At 42.4% G+C, this 21904-nt stretch overlaps 1 protein-coding gene across 1 annotated transcript in view; it reads left to right on the forward strand.

The window, feature by feature from the left end:
* Positions 1-7917, forward strand: part of EVC2 (EvC ciliary complex subunit 2) — a 76512-nt gene extending 68595 nt beyond the window's left edge. Inside the window, exons 20-22 of the mRNA XM_030450265.1 lie at positions 5008-5201; positions 6727-6828; positions 7294-7917. Coding sequence (XP_030306125.1) covers positions 5008-5201; positions 6727-6828; positions 7294-7558 — 561 coding nt within the window. The 3' untranslated portion in view covers positions 7559-7917. The remainder of the gene's footprint in view (positions 1-5007; positions 5202-6726; positions 6829-7293) is intronic.
* Positions 7918-21904: the final 13987 nt, after the last annotated feature.

Consider the following 21904-nt stretch of genomic DNA (forward strand, 5'->3'; position numbering starts at 1 on the left):
TCTCTTAGGAGTTTCACCTGGAAGGCAGCACCTCTGTTCAGATCCTGACTCTGATTTGGGTGAGGAACTGGGAGTCAAGAACTCCTAAAGCTGACAGGAGTGGGATGATCACTTCTGGCTCTGTTTCTGGAGGGAACAGCTGGGCTCCATCAACAGCCTCCCTAGGAATCCTGTGCCAGGGTCTTAGCACCCTCATAATGATGATTTTTTCCCTAATATCTAACCTAAATCTCCCATTTTTAACTTAAAACCATTACCCCTTGTCCTGTCCCAATTGAGAGGTTAAAATCATTGTTTCACGGATCACAGGTGCTTGCAAAAAGGATATATAATAATTTTCACAGTAGCCACTTCTCTTGGCACATCAGCAGGAGAACAATGACCCTTAACATTACAGGTTTTGACATCTTGAAGGAAGAGATCTCAGACCATCACCGCTGCCTCCCTGGGCTTGAAATCCTGGACACACGCTGTTCAGTGTATGCTTGAGGGACTGGGGTTGATGGGGTTTGTAAGATTCCATGAAGAAATAATCAATTTGTGTAAATATGCACTAGATATGCTATTGAGATTTTTGTATTGCTGTATTTATTCATATAAAATGTATTCTGGGACATACTTGAATGAAATTCCATAAAACCTTTGCATATTTACCCTACTGATAAACAAACCAAACCCTCTTTTCTCACCAAGTAATAATAAGTCCAAACTATAATTCCAAACCTGCCTACTCTTAATTCAACTCTGAAGTGATATGTGCTTAGCAGAACAGAAATTTAGGAATTTATTAAGGTTCATAGTGTTATATGTTCCTACTTTCAGATGTGATCAGCTCTTGGGAGCTGATGCAGGAATTGATTTTTAAATCTTTTCTCCCCCCTGTTTTTGTACTACAGCTGCTGTACCTCTGTATCTTCCACTTAGTCTTGTGTCCAGTTCTGGGCCCCTCAGTTCAAGAAGGACAGGGAAGTGCTTGAAAGAGTCCAGCGCAGAGCTACTAAGATGATTAAGGGAGTGGAACATCTCCCTTATGAGGAAAGGCTGAGGGAGCTGGGTCTCTTTAGTTTGGAGAAAAGGAGACTGAGGGGTGACCTCATCAATGTTGTCAAATATGTAAGGGGTGAGTGTCAGGGAGATGGAGTTAGGCTCTTCTCAGTGGTGACCAGTGATAGGACAAGGGGTAATGGGTGTAAATTGGAGCACAGGAGGTTCAAGTTGAATATTCGAGGGAATTTTTTTCCTGTAAGTGTGACAGAGCCCTGGAACAGGCTGCCCAGGGGGGTCGTGGAGTCTCCTTCACTGGAGACATTCAAAACCCGCCTGGACACGTTCCTATGCGAAGTGCTCTAGGTGGCCCTGCTCTGGCAGGGGGGGTTGGACTAGATGATCTTTCGAGGTCCCTTCCAACCCCAAGGATTCTATGATTCTATGATTCTATGATCTAAAGAGGATTTTCCCTTTAAGTTTTCAGAACTGTGAGTGCAGCCTTCTCTGGAAAACCAGAGTTGTTTTTTCTTACATTTAGGATTTCACCTGACATCCTTGCAGAGGCAGCTCTGGGTCAATAAGAGATGTGCTTGAATGATGTTGACTTCGGGATCCTAAGCCTCTGGCTGAGAAGTTTCTTTTAAATAAGCTCCCAGCTGCAGCCCCAGGTTCACCAGTTGCATTTTAGAGATGCTGATGCAGGCAGTGACACGTGGGAACAGCCCAGGGAGCCTGAAACTCAGCATGGATGGAGCTCATTGATTCTTGCCTTGCTTGTTTAAACACAAAATGATCAATCCAAACATTTCAGGGTAATTCTGCTCTTTGTAAGCTATGACTCATCCATTCCTGCTTTTACCCAATTCAGAAAATCCAAACTAGGTGATACTGGTGGTGGAAGCAGCATTTGTATCCATTAAATGTTGGGAAAAAAAGGGAATGCCTAATCTCTGGGGTACCTCATCATTTAGTATAGCAGGAAGATCACACTCATCCCACCCTCCAGGGCTTTTGGTCTGACTGGGGTGACCATTCCTGTCTGCATTCACCTTCACTTCTCCTTCCCCCTCCTGCAAGGAGGTCTGGGGGGCACCTGAAGAGATGTGCTGGGGCATGATCAGCATCAAGCTCTACCCATGCTGGGTACCTGGCCTTTAAATGGTTTTAAAGTAGTAGATGGCAGATTTAGGTTAGATATTAGGAAAAAAATTGGCACTATGAGGATGGTGAGACCCTGGCACAGATTTTCCAGGGAAGCTGTGGCTGCCCCATCCCTGGCAGTGTCCAAGTCCAGGTTGGATGGGGCTTGGAGCAACCTGGGCTGGTGGGAGGTGTCCCTGCCCATGCAGAGGGTTGGGACTGGATGAGCTTTGAGGTCCCTTCCAACCCAAACCATTCCATGATTCTATGAATCTGGCATGTTGCAGGAATATTTCATTGGGAATTCTGCTGGGATAAGAAGCATTAAGGGGTTGCCTTTCAGACTGATTCATACTTGATGCAGAAAGTTAAGGGTCAGAGTGGGGAAAGGAACATCTTAAAGAGGAAACTGTTACAGAGGAAAGCAGCACTGAAGTTATAAAGTTTTGATTGTGCATAAATTACAGATTGAAGGTCCTCAGGCCATTTAGCCAGAGAAGGCAGAGTAGGTCACATAGATCTGTCATTTTTATTCTCACTTAATGTTGCTAGAAAAACAGTTTTTAAAGGCCAGAAGTACAACGTGGTCTGTATACCACTATAAATTAAAGCCAGGTGTCTGTATTAAGATTTAAGCTCTTATTTACCTTCTCCAGAGAAGAATCAGATAATTTCTTGCCCTAAGTGGCCTGGGCAGAAATTTCTCTTACATAATTAGGCTAAAAATACTGGATGTTTCATCAATTTTCTATTCTCTTATCAATCTTAGGATTTTTTCTCCCTTTCATTCTTAATATCTTAGTGGTTGCCATGGAAAACCTGGAACAACACTGAAGAGCCCAGGATGCTCTGGGAAGTGGGTAGTTTTCCTGGCTTGTGGAGAGGAGTTTGTGCTTGGAGAGTGGTTATGAGAAAAATAATTTTTAATTTATTTATTTATTCCATCTAAATTTGGGTTAGGGCTGCTTTGGGGGTGATTGCTTTGCTTGTTTTTACATGGGTTTAGCAGAAAAAAATTTCCTTTACAGAGCATCCTTTCTGTGAAATGGCTTCTTTCAAAGATGTTTCACTTTAGAGAGGGATTTTCTAGATGTGTGCCCTTCTCTCAAGTTTTGTCATGCAAAAAAGAGAGTTCAAACATTTGCTGAAATGTTTTCAATCCACTCTGGACAGTGGATTGAGACAGAAATCAGCTGTATTCCTGCATCACTAAATTGGGCAATTTAACCTAATACAGCTGCCTGAGATCCGCATGGTTTGAACAGGCTACAGCAGCACTTTTCTGGCATCCTTTGAGATAGTTTGCTCTACTTTGTCCTTTTTTTCCTTTTTTTCCTTTTTTTCCTTTTTTTTTCCTTTTTTTCCCCTTTTTCCCTTTTTTTCCCTTTTTTTCCCTTTTTTTCCCTTTTTTTCCCTTTTTTCCTTTTTTTCCTTTTTTCCTTTTTCCCTTTTTCCTTTTTCCTTTTTCCCTTTTTCCCTTTTTCCCTTTTTCCCTTTTTCCTTTTTTCCTTTTTTCCTTTTTTTCCCTTTTTTCCTTTTTTCCCTTTTTTCCCTTTTTTCCCTTTTTTTCCTTTTTTCCTTTTTTCCTTTTTTCCTTTTTCCTTTTTTCCTTTTTTCCTGTTTTCCTGTTTTCCTGTTTTCCTGTTTTTCCTTTTTTTCCTTTTTCCTTTTTCTTTTTTCCTTTTTCCTTTTTCCTTTCCCTTTTCCTTTTCCCTTTTCCCTTTTCCCTTTTCCCTTTTTCCCTTTTTCCCTTTTCCCTTTTCCCTTTTTCCCGTTTTTCCCGTTTTCCCGTTTTCCCTTTTTTTTCCTTTTTCCTTTTTCCTTTTTCCTTTTCCTTTTTCCTTTTTCCTTTTTCCTTTTCCCTTTTTCCCTTTTTCCCTTTTTCCCTTTTTCCCTTTTTCCCTTTTCCCTTTTTCCCTTTCTTCTTTTTTCTTTTTTCTTTTTCTTTTTTCTTTTTTTCTTTTTTCTTTTTTCTTTTTTTTTTCTGTTTTCTGTTTTTCTTTTTCTCTTTTCTCTTTTTCTCTTCCTTCCTTTCTTCCTTTCTTCCTGTTTTTCCTCGTTTTTCCTTTTTTCTGTGGAGTTTTCAGTAAATTGTGGACTTTTCTTATTTTATTTGCATGAGGAATCTGCAGAAGCATCCCTTGGGACAAGGCAGTTTGGAGAGCAGAAGACAACACCAGGGTTTTGCTGTTTGGAATTGGTGCTGGTGGATTACCTGGGGAAGAAATAGATTTGAACTTAGTTTATCTGAATGCTCTATAAATATACTTTACCACTGTGGGATGGAAAAGAGAGGGCATTGAGAAACAAAGAAAGAAAAAAAAAAACCCCACCAAAACCTTTACCTCTTTACAAATGTCCCAAGCTGTTCTCTGAGCTTCTCACAGCCTCTGGTATTATGAGAGGGTAAAAAATGAAGTGCTGAACCTTGGCAACATGGCAATGCCATTAGGTTTCAGAGGCTTTTTTTTTCCCCCTCTTAATTTGACAGGACAAGGATTTCCATCTCCCTGCACTGCTACCTTGAAAGGGTTTCTTTAGTACAATCCATCAATTCATTAAACCTCACATGTTGCAATTCTGTTTTTTTTTTTCAGCCTGAAAGGCATTGTGTACATACCCTGAGCACATAAACTAAATGTTTAACATTGCCTATATCCAGAATGAAGTGAAGAACCAAAATATATAATTATACATAATGTGAAGGAACAGTGAACATGGGAGCTGCAAGTACTTGGCAGCCAAACGATCCCCACTCACATGAGTTTCAGTGATATTTTTTGTTTCTCTAATAAACATTTCTTTGCTTACAGTAATGAAAATTGATTTACACCATATTCAGTGTAAGATTTAACTCTCTTCTACTTATGGATCCCCTAGGAGCTCCGACTGGCAGGGTACTTAGCCAGGCTGGCAAGCATACCCATGGGGATGCTGCACAGGATCCTGAACTTACTGCTTCCCTCCAGCTCCCAGAGTGAAGTTCTGTCTGTCCTTGATTCCATCAGTAAATACTTGGATGGGGATGCTGAAAGTGCCAGTAATGCAGAGGAGTCTGGCAGGTGTAAGAAAAGGTAAGTGGGGCACTTTTTAAAAGGTCATTGCAAGAGAAGTTCATTGCTTTACATGGAGCTGTATTTCATAGAATCCTAGAGTCATAGAATTGGCTGGGTTGGAAGGGACCTCAGAGATCATCAAGTCCAACCCTTGATCCACTCCCGCTGCAGTTCCCAGCCCATGGCACTCAGTGCCACATCCAGGCTCTTTGGAAATATCTCCAGACACGGAGAATCCACTACTTTCCTGGGCAGCCCATTCCAATGCCTGATCACCCTCTCCAGAAAGAAATTCTTTCTCATCTCCAACCTAAACCTCCCCTGGCACAACTTGAGACCTTTTGTGCCCTCTTGTCTTGCTGAGAGTTGCCTGGGAAAAGAGCCCAACCCCCCCCTGGCTCCAACCTCCTTTCAGGGAGTTGGAGAGAGTGATGAGGTCTCCCCTGAGCCTCCTCTTCTTTAGGCTGAACACCCCCAGCTCTCTCAGCCTCTCCTCATAGGGTCTGTGCTCGAGTCCCTTCACCAGCCTGGATGCCCTCCTTTGGACCTGCACCTCGATATCCATCCTGAACTTCCTGAGGGGCCCAGAACTGGACACAGGACTCAAGCTGTGGCCTCCCCAGGGCTGAGCAGAGGGGCAGAATCCCTTCCCTGGACCTGCTGGCCACGCTGTTCCTGAGCCAGCCCAGGATGCCATTGGCCTTCTTGGCCACCTGGGCACACTGCTGGCTCCTCTTCAGCTTCCTGGCAATCCAGACTCCCAGGTCCCTTTCTGCCACTCTGTGCCCAGCCTGGAGCTCCCCATGGGGTTGTTGTGGCCAAAGTGCAGGACCCGGCACTTGGCCGTGTTGAACCTCATCCCGTTGGAATCAGCCCAACTCTCCAGTCTGTCCAGGTCCCTCTGCAGAGCCCTCCTGCCTTCCAGCTGATCCACACTCCCCCCAGCTTAGTGTCATCTGCAAACTTGCTGATGACGGGCTCTGGACAATAAAAAAAAAAAAAACAAAACCCACAGGTGCATAAATTTCCTCTTTGAATTATTTTTCTGAGCAAAAATGCTTCCAAACTGCTATATTTTGTTGTGAGATATTTGAGCTTGATAAAGAGTTAATACATTTTGTTACTTCATCAATTAAAGAGTTACTCTATAGCTTTGTATCCTGCTCTGATCCTTTTCTTCCTGTTGACTTCAATCAGGCTTTCTGAAAATATTTTCCTGCCCATTTTTTTCCATTTAAAATATTTGTAGTAAACCAAATGGACCTATAAATGAGGTCCTGCTTTCTCATAAGGGAAGTTTCAGCCTTGCAGGTGCCTGTCCCTTTTTGTAGTTTATTATTAAAGTCACTGCTGGCCACTGGTTTTCCCTTTCCGTAGTCTCCCAGACTCCCAGTTTGCCCCAGTCAACACCAGCTGAACAACTGACAACAACAAAGAGGTGCTCCAGGACCCTCTCTCCCAGCTCCCAACTAAATGGGAAAGGGGAGAAAAGTGGGAATTGGCTGCTGGGAATTTTATGTGTTTGTTTTTTCTGCTGCTTCAGAAGGAACCAAGAGCTGTGGCAAGCACTGGAGAACAAAGTAAGGGAAGATCTGATAAACAGAAGTTTGGACAAGATCCCTTCTCTAACCAAGAGAAAAGACAGGTAAGGAGAAAACAGGAAGAAACATAAGATTTTTTTTTTTTATGCTTTATTTCATCTCCAGAGATTCACCCATTAGAAATCAGAACATAAGTTAATAAATGTGAATTTTCTGGCACTGTCTGGTGTTTGATGCTTGTGTTTGCTACAACAGATTGACACACAACAAACAATAGTAGCAGTAGTCTAAAAAGTCTTTCCACACATATCCACAAAATTCAAACATTTTCCTTGTTAGCAGTTACCTTCCCTTTGGTTATTTATTACAACATTATTTTTCCTGTTGAGATAGAAAATTGGAAGTCATTCTATGATATTTAAGTTATTGGGATTGGAACATGATTTCCTTTTTCTTCTGAAGTCACTGCTGCTATGTCAGGATGTGACATGGGAAGTGATGCTTTTATCTGACCACATTTTCATGTTTTAATTCAGGGGGTTTTTTTTGTTTGTTTTTCATTTATGTAGCTTGCTAAAGAAGAAGCAACTTTCCCTCCTGGAAAAAGCATCCTTCATCCAGCTTGCTTGTTCCCCTGCACACCCTCCTGGGGAACACTTGGATCCTCCTGTTCCTTTCAGCTCTGCAGCTGCTGAAGCCCTCGAGGTGGCAGGCACAGGGGAGAAGGTGTTTTTATTCCGGGATCCAATCCTTTCTGGGCATCATTCTCCAAGGAAAAAGAAAAAGAACTTTCTTAATTCCAAAAAGGCTGCTCATGCAAACACAGACTCATGAGGGTGACGTCCGTCCCAAGTATCAACTGGGGAAAAGGAAGCTATTTAAGACTTAGGAAAATAATGAGAACTAAGTATTAAATAACACATGCCTGATTTTAATCTGATTTGTTGTAAGGTCTTGTAATTTTAAAATGGCACAGAGAGCACTGTGTGTTGTGTGTTGGTTTGTTTTTTTTTAATTTCAGCATGTGATGCAGTAGATGAAATACGAGTGTTTTGTGATGCACGTTCTGGCAGGCAGGACTCTCTGTTCCTTCCCTACATTTTGTTCATTTTTGCACTGATTTTGCTGTATTTTCATAATTTATATAGGAAGGATATTTATTCTATAAAACAAGTCTTGTTTTCCTATTCTTGTATTTCTGTGTTCTTTTAATAAGCTATGGTATAAGAGAAGACATGAAGTAGATGACCCACAAGTCCTTTGTTCTCTGATTTTTTTGTCCACATCCTAAGCATATACCTATTTATTGAGCCTTACAACCCTGAGGAACTTTAGCTTATTTTTTTTTTTACCTTTTCTTTCTGAACTCCAGTTGAGCAGTGAATGTGGCTGCAGTTCAATTTGTGTTCAGTATTTGCAACCTCTTCTTATCCTTGGCAAAGCAGTACCAGCTCCTTGCTCATTAGACAAGGGAAAAATGTAAATGGGCATGGTAATAACTTCCAAAGCTTTTTTTATCACAGTGTTGCAAAGTGCCACAATTTTAGGTGGGTATTTTTGAAGTCTTTATACCCAAGTTTCTCTAAATTGATGAGAATATCGTTCAAAAAGAGAGAATTTTCAAACCTTTCAGGTTAGCAGAAAAAAACCCCTGAAACTATGAGCCCCAAAAGCAGCAATAGGAAAAGAGACATTAAAAGAAAAGCAATTATTTGTTAATATTTCATGAGCTGCAAGCCAGCTTAGAGAGGTATTTGAATGGGTACTGTGATCATATTTTTTTCAATATTTCATGTATGGAGTTTCTCTGTGTTAATAGTATGCAAATTTCATTTTAAAAATTAAAATGTTCCAGTGTACATATATCTCTAGTTGGCATCTAGTCCAAGTGGGGAAAAAAAAAAACCCATTTATTTTTTTTTCCCTCCAGCTCTCTTGTCAACTTTAAATATTCATCCCCCAGTAAACAACAATTAGTGTTTCGTATCACTATTAGCAGTAATTAGCCTGGTAATCCTAATTAATTTTTAATTGCATTCTTCAGTCTTTTTAGAGGAGCTGTCACTCTCCCAGAAAGAGCTTGGATGCATCTGAGGTGTTGTCCCCAAAGCCTGGGTCTGTCCTACCTCAAAGGAGGGGGAGAGGAGCACAGGGGGAGCCTCAGGTATTTAAGAAAGGACTTTGGCCTTATGCTAAAAAAACCCAAATACCCCCAAAATAAACAAACAAACAAACAAAAACCACCCAAACCCCAAACAAACAAACAAAAAAAACCCCCCAAAAACCAGTATGAAAATCTGAGCTGGACTCAGAGCTGCAAAGAGCACCTGGAAGCTGAAATGCCCTCTCCTGAATGTGAGTTTTTCCCCCAAGATTCATTCACAACCCCCCATGCTGTTGTTATTTAAAAGGGGAGACACCAGTATTGATCACAGGTAAGAATAACTTTAATAAGTGATGATAATGCAATGCCAGAGCTGAATATTGATTCCAATATCCATTTGTTATCCTTAACAGTTCATGGATGTGTCTAATAATAAAGAGCCAAGGTTTGCAGAGCTCATCCCAAATCTGGAGCAGGTCAGTGATTGGGATTATTCTGGTGGGGAAAGCCATGCCCTGCTGAGGATAAGTTCCATTGATTGCACTACAAATTCCCAGAAATATCCAAATCTGCAGCTCTCAGGTGCTTTATGGAAGAGGCACTACCTAGGTGATAGCTCACATCACTAAGGAGTTGACTTGTCTTCAGCTTTGGGTTGTTCAGAGGATGGGGAAGGGCTCTTTGTGTGTACCTCAGGTATTTGTATCTGTTCCACAGCTGAAGCCTTCCAAGGATTTTGTGCCAGGTTTTGTGGACAAGCCTTTCAAATGAAGCTCATTTGGCTTCCCAGTCATCAATAAAATAACTAAAACAAGGCCAAGTCTGTCAAGATTTTGACATTATCCACAGATTATTCTTCATTCTCATTAAATTAACACCAGAAGGGGACACCTTAGAGTTTGGCTGAACCCTCTGTTTTAAACTGGTGTAGCCAAATGAAAAGGATAGATGGACCTTGTCCAGGATAGATGTACCTTGTCCTGGTGCTAAAATCAAATTATTTGCAGTGGGGTAAGGACTTATTCAGAAGATTATCTGCTGGGTCATAGCAGGATCCTGTTGTTCATGTTCTGTGCTGTGGCCTCCTCATGAATACATTGTCTCAACTCTTAATTCAAGCAGTGAAGTTCTTTGCTACATCTCAATAGGGGCTGAAACAGAAAATCCAAGTGTCATAGCTAAGGGTGTGAAGCCAGCACAGTTCCCTTGACAAAGAATAAGATTCTAAAAGATGGGTTTTTTTAATTATTCTTGACTTTTTAGCAGAGATAAATACACTGGATTAGAATCCAAGACGTGGCTCACTTGGTTGTTTAGTTAAAAATCAAGCTTTTATTTAAAAGATTTCATTTTTAAGTGGTTTTTTTTTTTTAATTTAGAGATCCCACGTGGTGAAAACCATCTTAGGCAAGAGCTGCAAAATGTTTGTTCTGAAGTGAGTGAGCTGAAAATGTTTCCATGGAACAAGTGAGTTGAGATTTCCTACAGTAAGTTCCTGTTTCATGTCCCACACCTCAGTATTTATATATAAATATAATTATATATATTTATAATATATATATTATATTACATTATATATTCATTATACATTCTTAGATTATATTATGTATTATTATATCATGTATTATGTTATATATTATATATTATTATATATTACATATTATATAATTATATATTACATATTATATGTAAGTATATAAATATTTTTATATATTTGCATGTATGTTTTTATATATTTGCATATATATACTTATATAATTAATATTTATATTAATTTCTTAGAAAATAGAATACACATGCTAAGCCTAATGAAGAATAATTAGTACCAAGAATAAATGACTGGATATTCTGGTAGAGACTTTCAACACTGTGACAAAAATTCAGTCAGCTGTAAAGGAAGTGAAAATAGACACAGTACAGAAATATCTAAAAAAGAAAATTAAAAGATTGGCATTTTTTTTTTAATTAACTGATGTGTTTAACAGATAGCTTTTCCTATTCCAAGAGTTGGGTTTCAGGTTAATTTCTCAAGTGCCAATGTCTTTTTAATAAGGCCAATTCTGCAAAATACTCCTCTGCTTTAATTGAACCTGTGGATCCCATGCTGCTTTCTTTCATTATCTTCTCTTTACCCAGCTGCTGGTTTTTCACCTTTATTTCCATTGGGGAATGTTAAGTTTTTATGCTATTATCTTAATACAGCCCTCTGCCAAGAATTCCACTGCTTTTCACCAACATCTTTGAAGTTCCCCAGAAACTGCCAGCAGGATTTTCCACCCTCTCAGCTGAACCAGTTCCCCCTCTGCCGTGTACTGATGGAACTGGTCCAGACTGGTGCAGCATAAAGCTGATTTTCCATCCTGAATTACAGGAGCTGTGTTGTCACAGGCTGCCAAGTTCTGGTGTCAGAGTTCCTGCCAACATTTGTACCAGTGTCATGCAGTGATGAACATTTTCTGCCCCAAAAGTGTTGCAGGTGAGATCCCCCCTTTCCCACCTTCTGCTTCTCCACTCAAATCCTCTTCTGCAGAATTCATGGAAGCCCAGGATGTCAGCTTGGAAGGGTACAGCTGTGTACAGCTCCAACATTTGGGATTTCTTAATAGCCTTCTGAAAGGCTAAAGCAGCAATGTGCTCCCCAAGTTTATCTTCCAGGTCACGCAGCTGATGCTCTCTCTCCAGCAGCAATTCACACTTAACCTAAAAAATACCAAAACACAAAAGGGAACACAAATAACAGGAAATAATTACCTGCACGAGCATGACTACTACCCTGTAAAGCTGCAAAACATTCAATGTTGTTCTCTTATAAAGTGATACATTCCTTTAAGGACTGCTTTTAATATTAAAATCCAAGCTTTAGTGACAAAAAGTGACAAAAGAGGTTGGCTACATGGTGATGCTATCACCTGCTGCCCTGCAGAGTAGATTTCAAACAAATCTGAGCACAGAACCAGCCCATCTGGACCATGCTCAGTAGCACAGGGCAGTGTTTTTTCCTCATTAAAGTCTCTTTTGTTCCTGACAAATGTAATCTGATGGGTTTCACAGCACACACACACACACACAGAGATTCAGAAATTAGTATTTTCAGAAGTTCCTGGTATTCTTTATTTTGACAGCAATGCTCAAGATTACTGCCCGTGACAGATGGAAGAACCATCAAAGGAGGCATCTCAAAAACATGTACATTTTCACAGAATCCCAGAGTGCCAGCTTGGAAGGGACCTCAAGGATCCCCTGCTCCAACCCTTCTGATATTATTGTTTCTCTGAGATCTCTCAGCACCCCAGAGAGCTGAGACTTCAAACTTCCCAAAGTGGGGGAATCCCCCCCTTCCCCTGGGAGACCATCCCAAGGTCTGACTGTCCTCAGGGGGAAAAATTTCCCTCTTGTGTCCACTGGGAATCTGCCCAGGAGCACCTTGTGCCCATTGCCCCTTGTCCTGTCCAGGTGACTCCTTGGGGAGGCTCCAGCTGATTTGTAGCCCCCTTAAGTACTGGAACATCATAATAAGGTCTCCCTTAAACCTCCTCTTCCCAAGGCTGAACAAACCCAATTTTTCAGCCTCTCCTCATATTCCAGGTCCTCTAATCCTCTGATCATCCTCATGGCTCTCCTCTGGATCCTCCCCAGCCTGTCTGCATCCTTACAGCTTTGTTATTAAATCAAAGTCGAGAAGAGGAGGATCTGGGAATTTGACTCCATGCTACCAAGCAGGAAAAAAATAAAAATATTCAGCTGAAAATTTATTTCTCCTTCTCTGGGACTGTTCTGGGGATGGGGTTTGCAAAGCTGAGGTGCAGTTTCACTGTGGGTCTTTATAGGAAAGGTGCTGAGTGGCACACAGCATGGTTGGGAGGAAGAATTCTTACCTTTTTATCCAACTAAGGAGCTTTGCAGCATCTTAGGCTCTCTTCAAACCAAAACAAGAGCTTTTCAGTTCCTGGCTGCAGCTGCTGTGGGAAGAATTTCAACCAAATCCATGGTTAGGTCTGGTTAATATTTTTAATGAGGGAATGGCTTTCATTTCAGAAGCAAACTTGTTTCACATGTATTAAATGGTACTGGAAATCAAAACATTTAGTCTGGGTTGTTTCCACCTTCCTTTTTCCTCCTTGGTTAATCCTTTTAAATGGCTGCAAATCTGATCTTTCTCCATTTTCCTTGTATTTATGAGCACAATCTTTTTTTAATAGAGGCAAAGCATATTATACTTGGATAAAAGAGTTGGTCATTTAAAACCAGCCACTTAGGGCTAAATCCACAGTCTTGGGACTCTTATTGGTGCCTATAATAGGGTAAGTATTTTAAGTATCCAATATCCAAAATGTGATCTTCAGTGGTTTCTTCTCCACAGTTTCAGAAGACTTAAACCTTTATTTTCCACAATTACCTCAATTTTTATTGGTATTTATGTGCCAGAGTAGTCTGGCCCCCTCAATGGGGCTGCATAGACTGGTGTTTTATTTATCCTAAAAACGTGTTTGTCATCTAGAAATTAGCTGGGGGGGCTCAGTTGAGGCTCTAGAGCATTTTAATGCCATGGTGATGAGCTGGCAGGGCTTTAAAAGGTAAGATTTGGGGATTTTTTTAAATGTTTTAATGTGTTTCATCCTCAGGAAACAGTTAAATCAGCTGAAAGGCAGGAGGGCTCTGCAGAGGGACCTGGACAGACTGGAGAGTTGGGCTGATCCCAATGGGATGAGGTTCAACACGGCCAAGTGCCGGGTCCTGCACTTTGGCCACAACAACCCCATGGGGAGCTCCAGGCTGGGCACAGAGTGGCAGAAAGGGAGCTGGGAGTCTGGATTGACAGGAAGCTGAACAGGAGCCAGCAGTGTGCCCAGGTGGCCAAGAAGGCCAATGGCATCCTGGCCTGGCTCAGGAACAGCGTGGCCAGCAGGTCCAGGGAAGGGATTCTGCCCCTGTGCTCAGCCCTGGGGAGGCCACAGCTTGAGTCCTGTGTCCAGTTCTGGGCCCCTCAGGAAGTTCAGGAAGGAGATTGAGGTGCTGGAGCAGGTCCAGAGAAGAGCAAGGAGGCTGTGAAGGGATCCAGCAGAATTGCTGTGAGGAAGGGCTGAGGGAGCTGGGGGTGTTGAGGCTGGAGAAGAGGAGGCTCAGGGGAGACCTCATCACTCTCTGCAACTCCCTGAAAGGAGGTTGGAGCCAGGGGGCGGTTGGGCTCTTTTCCCAGGCAACTCTCAGCAAGACAAGAGGGCAGGGTCTCAAGTTGTGCCAGGGGAGGTTTAGGTTGGAGATGAGAAAGAATTTCTTTCTGGAGAGGGTGATCAGGCATTGGAATGGGCTGCCCAGGGAAGTAGTGGATTCTCCGTGTCTGGAGATATTTCCAAAGAGCCTGGATGTGGCACTGAGTGCCATGGGCTGGGAACTGCAGCGGGAGTGGATCAAGGGTTGGACTTGATGATCTCTGAGGTCCCTTCCAACCCAGACAATTCAATTATTCTATGATTCTATGAAATGTATAAAACCCAGCCCTACAAGTCCCACAGAGATCCAACTTGAGGGCCTTTCCCTGGTTTTATGAATGGGGGGAAGTGGGAGCTGGAAAGCAGAAGTGGAGCAGCCAGGTGGAGTTCTGGGACTGCTTCTGCTATAGGTACAGCCTTGAAACTGCCTTAAATTCTTTAAATATAGTGTATGAATATAATACTGATAATACAATAAGGGATCATAATAATCATAATTATTACATTGTAGTAATATAATGATATAATAAGAATGTAATCCTCCCAAATCAATCCTGTAATCCTGAAAAAATCAATCATTCAGATAACTTCAGGGACAAGTTTAGTGCAGATTAGAGGCAACCAAGTCACCCAGCCCCAGAGTTCTAGGAGCAGTTTATAGGGAATCAGAGTGACCTCGTTGCTCTTTAACCAAGACTTTCCATCCCCACTTCACAACCAGCACTGGAAGATTTTTTGGGAATGAATAAACCAATTCTAGCACTATCCTAGCATTTTGGAGGCTGATCCCTGGGGGAAGAGGGGGGGTTTGGTATGGATCATCTCCAGGAGACCAAAGGATGTTATGAGGCCAATCTGCTGAGGATGCTGCTGTGCTCAGCTCCAGCTCCCTGGCTTTTATCCCTGCACGTTGCATTTATCAAAATGAGGAAAATCTTTAAGGCTCCTTTCATGACAGTTAATATCTACAGAGCTTAAAAAGGCTGTCTTGGAGATGTATTGGAGGTATATTTGCCTGGATTGCTGACAGAAGGAAGCTGCTAATTCTTCTTGTTGCAGATGATGCCCTCGTGCCCAGGAACTGCTGCTGGGGTCAGCTGAATCACAGCAGGTGCTCACTCATCTTCCACATAATTGAGTTACAGAAATTAAAATTGTTGATCATATCTTTCCATCCGTCCTGAGAGGAAATGTTATGGGTTGGTTTTGTTGTTTTCTTTTGGGGTTTTTTTGGTTTTTTTTTTCCTTAGTTCTTCCTGAGGCTGCAATGAAATAACCAGCAAGCTAAGTCTGTGTATGTGGTTTATGAAAGGGGGGTGGTACAGCACTAATCTGTGAGAATTTCTCTTGGAGCACAGATCCATGTGGATAAAAGCTTTGGTCATTTAAAACCAGTCACTTAGGGCTAAATCCACAGTCCTGGGACTCCGATTGGTGCCTATAATAGGGTAAGTATTTTAAGTATCCAGTATCCATAATGTGATCTTCAGTGGTTTCTTCTCCACTGTGGTACATTTCAGAAGACTTAAACCTTTATTTTCCACAATTACCTGAATTTTTATTTATGTGCCAATGGTCCCAGAGTAGTCTGGTCTCTATGTTGATGTATCTGTAGATATCTGTATCTGTATCTTTAGGTACATCAGCAGATGCATCCTAATTCCTAGAATCCTAGAATTGTCTGGGTTGGAAGGGACCTCAGAGATCATCAAGTCCAACCCTTGATCCACTCCCGCTGCAGTTCCCAGCCCATGGCACTCAGTGCCACATCCAGGCTCTTTGGAAATATCTCCAGACACGGAGAATCCACTACTTCCCTGGGCAGCCCATTCCAATGCCTGATCACCCTCTCCAGAAAGAAATTCTTTCTCATCTCCAACCTAAACCTCCCCTGGCACAACTTGAGACCCTGCCCTCTTGTCTTGCTGAGAGTTGCCTGGGAAAAGAGCCCAACCCCCCCCTGGCTCCAACCTCCTTTCAGGGAGTTGGAGAGAGTGATGAGGTCTCCCCTGAGCCTCCTCTTCTCCAGCCTCAACACCCCCAGCTCCCTCAGCCCTTCCTCACAGGAATTCTGCTGGATCCCTTCACAGCCTCCTTGCTCTTCTCTGGACCTGCTCCAGCACCTCAATCTCCTTCCTGAGCTGAGGGGCCCAGAACTGGACACAGGACTCAAGCTGTGGCCTCCCCAGGGCTGAGCACAGGGGCAGAATCCCTTCCCTGGACCTGCTGGCCACGCTGTTCCTGAGCCAGGCCAGGATGCCATTGGCCTTCTTGGCCACCTGGGCACACTGCTGGCTCCTGTTCAGCTTCCTGGCAATCCAGACTCCCAGGTCTCTTTCTGCCTGGCTGCTCTCTAGCCACTCTGTCCCCAGCCTGTAGCACTGCATGGGGTTGTACCATGGGGTTGTAATTGATACCTCTTGAAGCTCTGTTGATGATTCTCATGTTTCTGCTCTATTGGTGGGTTCCTTGTTGTTTTTTTTTTTAAATTTCTCTTTTTTCTTTAGCATAAACACGTAACAGAAGCACTAAGTAGATCTCTTTATGATTTCTGCAAACAAATTCTTAGACCTTAAATCCATCCCTGCTTTATGCATCCTTGGGTATCTTCCCATTGATTGAAGAATTTTAATTGCATATGATTCCCACCACAGTTAAACTGAATAATTCTTACTCCTCTTTTGTTTTTTTTTTTCTTATTTTCCTCTTTTTGGGCTGTCTGGTACTAGTGAGCATCTTTGCAGGGTATGGGGACTTGCAGATGGGATGACAATCACCCCCCTGGGGTTGCACACTGTGGGCACTTACATTAAAATATCATTTGCATCTATTCACTTAATTTGAGTGATTTTTAATTCTTTTGAAAAGCAATTCTTTCTAGTGGGACAGGCTTCAAGTATTCCATTCTTCCAGGATTCCAATCTTCCAGGATTTCTTCTGAATAAACACAGTGGAGAAGTTTTGCTATTCCAAATAATAATAGAATAAATAGATTCAAGGGAAGAGAGAGGGCTCTTCCCAGCAAGTAGGATTTATCCCATGGATCTCAGTTATGCCATCCCTTCCCAGAGCATCTGACAGCCCTTCAGGGCCTGTGAGAGCAGCTGGGGGAGAAAGAGTAAGAAAAGTACTTTTTGAGGCTGGAGGCAGCTGAATGAAAGGCTGAGATTCTTTCACTCCAGATGACACAGGGTGGTCATGAAAAAGAACATTTTTCTTGCTGGCATAATTTCATTCCCCCTTTGATAAGTGATGAGCATTTCCAAAGTGCTTTGGTTTCTGTGCCCATCCTATTTTTTAAAAAAGGGAATTGCAAAGAGGTTGGTGGGGAATTAAGGGCTGTTAAACCACTTTTACCACTCCTATTTCAGTGGAATAGGTGTGGAGGAAGAGAAGGGGATAGGATGTGAGATTCTTTCTTTTCAGGGCTGATGGTGTCATGAAGGGAAATTAATATAATGTCAGATAAAAACGTATGGGCAGACTCATCAGGAAGGGTTACAATTAGCATGCAGAGAGTAGGAAAGCTTTAAAAAGATTTGCCTGGTTCCAACCCTTCTGAAACTCCCATTTCAGGTGGGAATTCTGGAATGCCAATGAATTGCCTGGTCTAGCAAAGGAAGCACTAAGCCAGGAGTAATCACTGGCTTCAGTCCCAGCTTACATTGTCCTGGATTAGTCACTGCATGTTGGGTCTGAAATGCTGATGTTATTAATAGCATGAAATAATTATCTTTAAATCACCATAATCATAACTGTTGATTGTGGTTGATTGGAAAATAGCTATTCTGGTTGCTTTTTCTTGGAGAAAATTCTGATTCTGACACAAAAAGCAGTGTTTTGCTCAGACTTCAACTGATTTGATTAAAAAATGGGCTCCTTCCTCCCTTGGGATTGGAGTTCAGGGTTGTTTTCCTCATCCTGGGGTATGGCCAGGGCTCACTACCTGGGCAGTAAGGAAAAACATCTAAAATTCTGATTATTTCCATTGCATTTCAGACCACAACACTTATAGTTCCTTAAAACCCAAGGTGGCCAAAGTACAAGTCCTTATATCTATATGTACCTTTATCACATCATGGAACAGAAATCAAGCTTTGGTTTGGGTTTAACTGGGAGATAAATGCAGAAAATAGGTTCCCTGCCTCAGTTCCTTCCCTTGCTCTGTGATTTTTCAGGTGATGTGGAGGAGGACAGGAGAGGAGGGAGTTCATCTCTGAGGTCCCCACTGTGCTACATCCCCACATCATCATTCTACTTCTCAGGGAGAGGGCATCTGAGGTTGTGCCTGCCAGGATCTGTGTCCTGGACCTCCCACGAGGACTCTGCTCATCCCTCTTTTATGTCCCATCGCTTCCTTTCATTGTCCCCTGGGTGCAGCATCCATCTCCTCTTGAGTCCTGCTAGGGAAGGAAAAAATAAAAAAGAGAGAGAAGGAAAGAAATAAAGAGGAAAATAATGTAAAGGGAAGGAAGGAAGGAAGGAAACAAGGAAGGAAACAAAGAAGGAAACAAGGAAACAAGGAAGGAAGGAAGAAAGGAAACAAAGAAGGAAACAAAGAAGGAGACAAAGAAGGAGACAAAGAAGGAAACAAGGAAGGAAGGAATGAAACAAGGAAGGAAACAAGGAAGGAAGGAATGAAAGAAGGAAACAAGGAAAGGAAGGAAGGAAACAAGGAAAGGAAGGAAACAAGGAAAGGAAGGAAACAAGGAAAGGAAGGAAACAAGGAAGGAAACAAGGAAGGAAGGAAGGAAACAAGGAAATAAGGAAGGAAACAAGGAAACAAGGAAACAAGGAAACAAGGAAGGAAGGAAGGAAGGAAGGAGACAAGGAAGGGAGGAATGAAACAAGGAAGGAAGGAAACAAGGAAGGAAGGAAGGAAGGAAGGAAGGAAGGAAGGAAACAAGGAAACAAGAAAACAAGGAAGGAAACAAGGAAGGAAACAAGGAAGGAAGGAAGGAAAATAATGGAGGAAAAAAAAAAAAAAAGGATAAGGAGAAAAAAAAAGCCCAGGAGATACAGCAACTGCAGTTCTCTATGTACTGCTTCCCCAGTCTGAGATTTTCCAGATCTGGACAAGAACTGAGAATCTCTGTTATTCTTTTGTCCCCTCTCATTTTGCCTTTTGGGAAGCAAAATCAGCCTCAAAGAGCAACAACAATTGTAGTGCTTCTCCTTTTCCACCATAAATGCCATTAAAAACCCTGACAAATCAATGGGGTCTTTTTTTGTTGTTATTTAAGAAGAAGTCCTTTCTGCAGGTGAAGAGAAAGAAGTAAATAGCATCATTAAACTGAATTTTACTTTCTTCCCCTTTTCAAATGCTTTAACAGTTTTCTTCTCCCTTTATATACCTTTATGATAGGGTTAAAGAAAAGATTTCCTGGAGGCTGTTGCTATGGTGCTCATACCAAGGTGTCTGCATTCATTCCCCTGAACCTTGGTAAGTGCTTGTGCATGTTTACAGCTTTGGCTGTCTGGATCTATTTGTTCTATCCAAATTAACACAGTGCACCCCAGCTGGCAGAGAATTTCTCCTTGGTTTTGTCTTGAGAAGATGCAGAGTGAATGCAGTAGGAAAGAAATGTCCACAGGCCTTTTTTTTTAACACTTCTCAAGTGTTTTTATGGACTCAGGATGTGCGTGTGTGCAGAAGCAGGGCTGAGAGATCCTATATTTGGCAGTGATTAAGAGGACAAAGTATTTAGGTTTTTATAAAATAGTTTTACAAAACATTGCAACTGATTGTGCAGCCCTTGCCAGGTGACATCATAAAGGGGGATTGCTGAATGGCATCATCAGTGGAGCCTTGGAGAGGGAAGGGAAAAAACCTACATAAAAACCCCAAAACACGTAGTGTGAAGCTGCTCCTGGCTCTAATATCTGTGAAGATCCTTTTTTAATTTTTTTTAAAATTGGTTTAATCCTCTGTGATTCAGACATCACCCAAGCATTTGGGGCCTAGGTTAAAACTGGAGAGGGAATTTTTAGTGATAGGACAAGGGGCAATGGCTTTAAATTATGAGGGAAGATTTAGGTCAGACTTTAGGAAGAAATTTAGTGTGAGGGTGCTGAGCCCCTGACACACGTTTCCCAGGGAGGTTGTGGTTGCTCCATCCCTGGCAGTGTCCAAGTCCAGGTTGGATGGGGCTTGGAGCAACCTGGGCTGGTGGGAGGTGTCCCTGCCCATGGGACTGGATGAGCTTTAAGGTCCCTTCCAACCCAACCCATTCCATGATCCTATGATAAATATTAGCATGCCAAGTCCCTTCAGAGCAGGTCTTGCAATCTGTCCTCCTTCATCTCCAGCTCTGGCTGAAGCCACATTCCTGCTCAGCACCCATGGGTGCTGAAGGAAGAGGGCTGAATGGAGACCTCATCACCCCATGGCATCACTCAGGTTCCATGTGTGCACTCCCTGCCCATGGGACTGGATGAGCTTTAAGGTCCCTTCCAACCAAAACTATTCCATGATCTTATGATAAATAGTAGCATGGCAATTCCCTTCAGAGCAGGTCTTGCAATCTGTCCTCCTTCATCTCCAGCTCTGGCTGAAGCCACATTCCTGCTCAGCACCCATGGGTGCTGAAGGAAGAGGGCTGAATGGAGACCTCAGCATCCCATGGCATCACTCAGGTTCCATGTGTGCACTCCCTGCCCATGGAACTGGATGAGCTTTAAGGTCCCTTCCAACTCAAAAGCATTCCATGATCCTATGATAAATAGTAGCATGCCAAGTCCCTTCAGAGCAGGTCTTGCAATCTGTCCTCCTTCATCTCCAGCTCTGGCTGAAGCCACATTCCTGCTCAGCACCCCTGGGTGCTGAAGGGAGAGGGCTGAATGGAGACCTCAGCATCCCATGGCATCACTCAGGTTCCATGTGTGCACTTGGCTGTCTTAATTCTAAACTCTGTGCTTCCTCTGCTATCCAGGCCAACTGGCAGCACAAGTGAACATTTCCCCTCTTTCCAATAAATGATATTAAAAAATGGCACTTTGAACAATGTCTCCTAGCAGGTTGGTGACCAACAGGAGAAGCTTTATCTCCCCATACTTTTGTAGGATGCTTTGCCCAGAGCATCCCCACAGTTGCCTTCCAGGAAAGGTTTGTGTTTGGCTTCTGAAGGGGGAGCTGTGCTGTTCTAGGGCTGGTTTAGCACCTGGGAAAGCTGGAGACAAACCTGGTTGCTACTGGGCAAACCAAGAACCTGTGGCAAAGCTGACAACAGAGTACTTTAACTCAGTACTGTGGCTGCTGGACCATTTTTCTCCCCATCTTCCCAGGTTTTTGAGTCTTTTCACTTGTCACAAGCCACTCCTCCATGTCCAGCTCTAAGGTTCTGCATTTTTTAAATGATTTGGTACCTGTTATGGATTTTTCTCCTAAATATTTACAGTCAGTTAGAAAGTGGAGTATCCAAAGTGATCGACCAAGCATTGATAAAATATCATCTTTTTCCTAGGGATCTCAAGCATTGGTGACATCAGTCTCATTTTCTCCTGAAGGAGATCCAGTAGGGTAAGGTACTGTATTTTGTGACCACTTACACCTCTTTTGGTTGTTAAAGGTTTTTCTCCAGTGATAAATAATCCTCTAATAATCTGTTTTCTGTGGCAACAGACCATGTAAAATTGAGTTTTACGTGTAATTGAGGAAAGTCATATAGTTGTTATCTTCTTGTTCTTACTTTAGCTCCTATTTTGGTTTTGCAAACAGAGGAAGGTGCAGTCTCAAAGCTCTTATCTTGGTTTATTTTCTCTTCAGGGCAATCAACTTATTTTTTCTAGGATGCTGAATAAGATTTCATTTCTAAGGTGTCATGCTATTTCCCCAAAATAACCTCCAACAAAACTGTGCTTTTTTGG

This window comes from Calypte anna, chromosome 4A (assembly GCF_003957555.1).
Source record: "Calypte anna isolate BGI_N300 chromosome 4A, bCalAnn1_v1.p, whole genome shotgun sequence".
Classification (NCBI taxonomy): domain Eukaryota; kingdom Metazoa; phylum Chordata; class Aves; order Apodiformes; family Trochilidae; genus Calypte; species Calypte anna.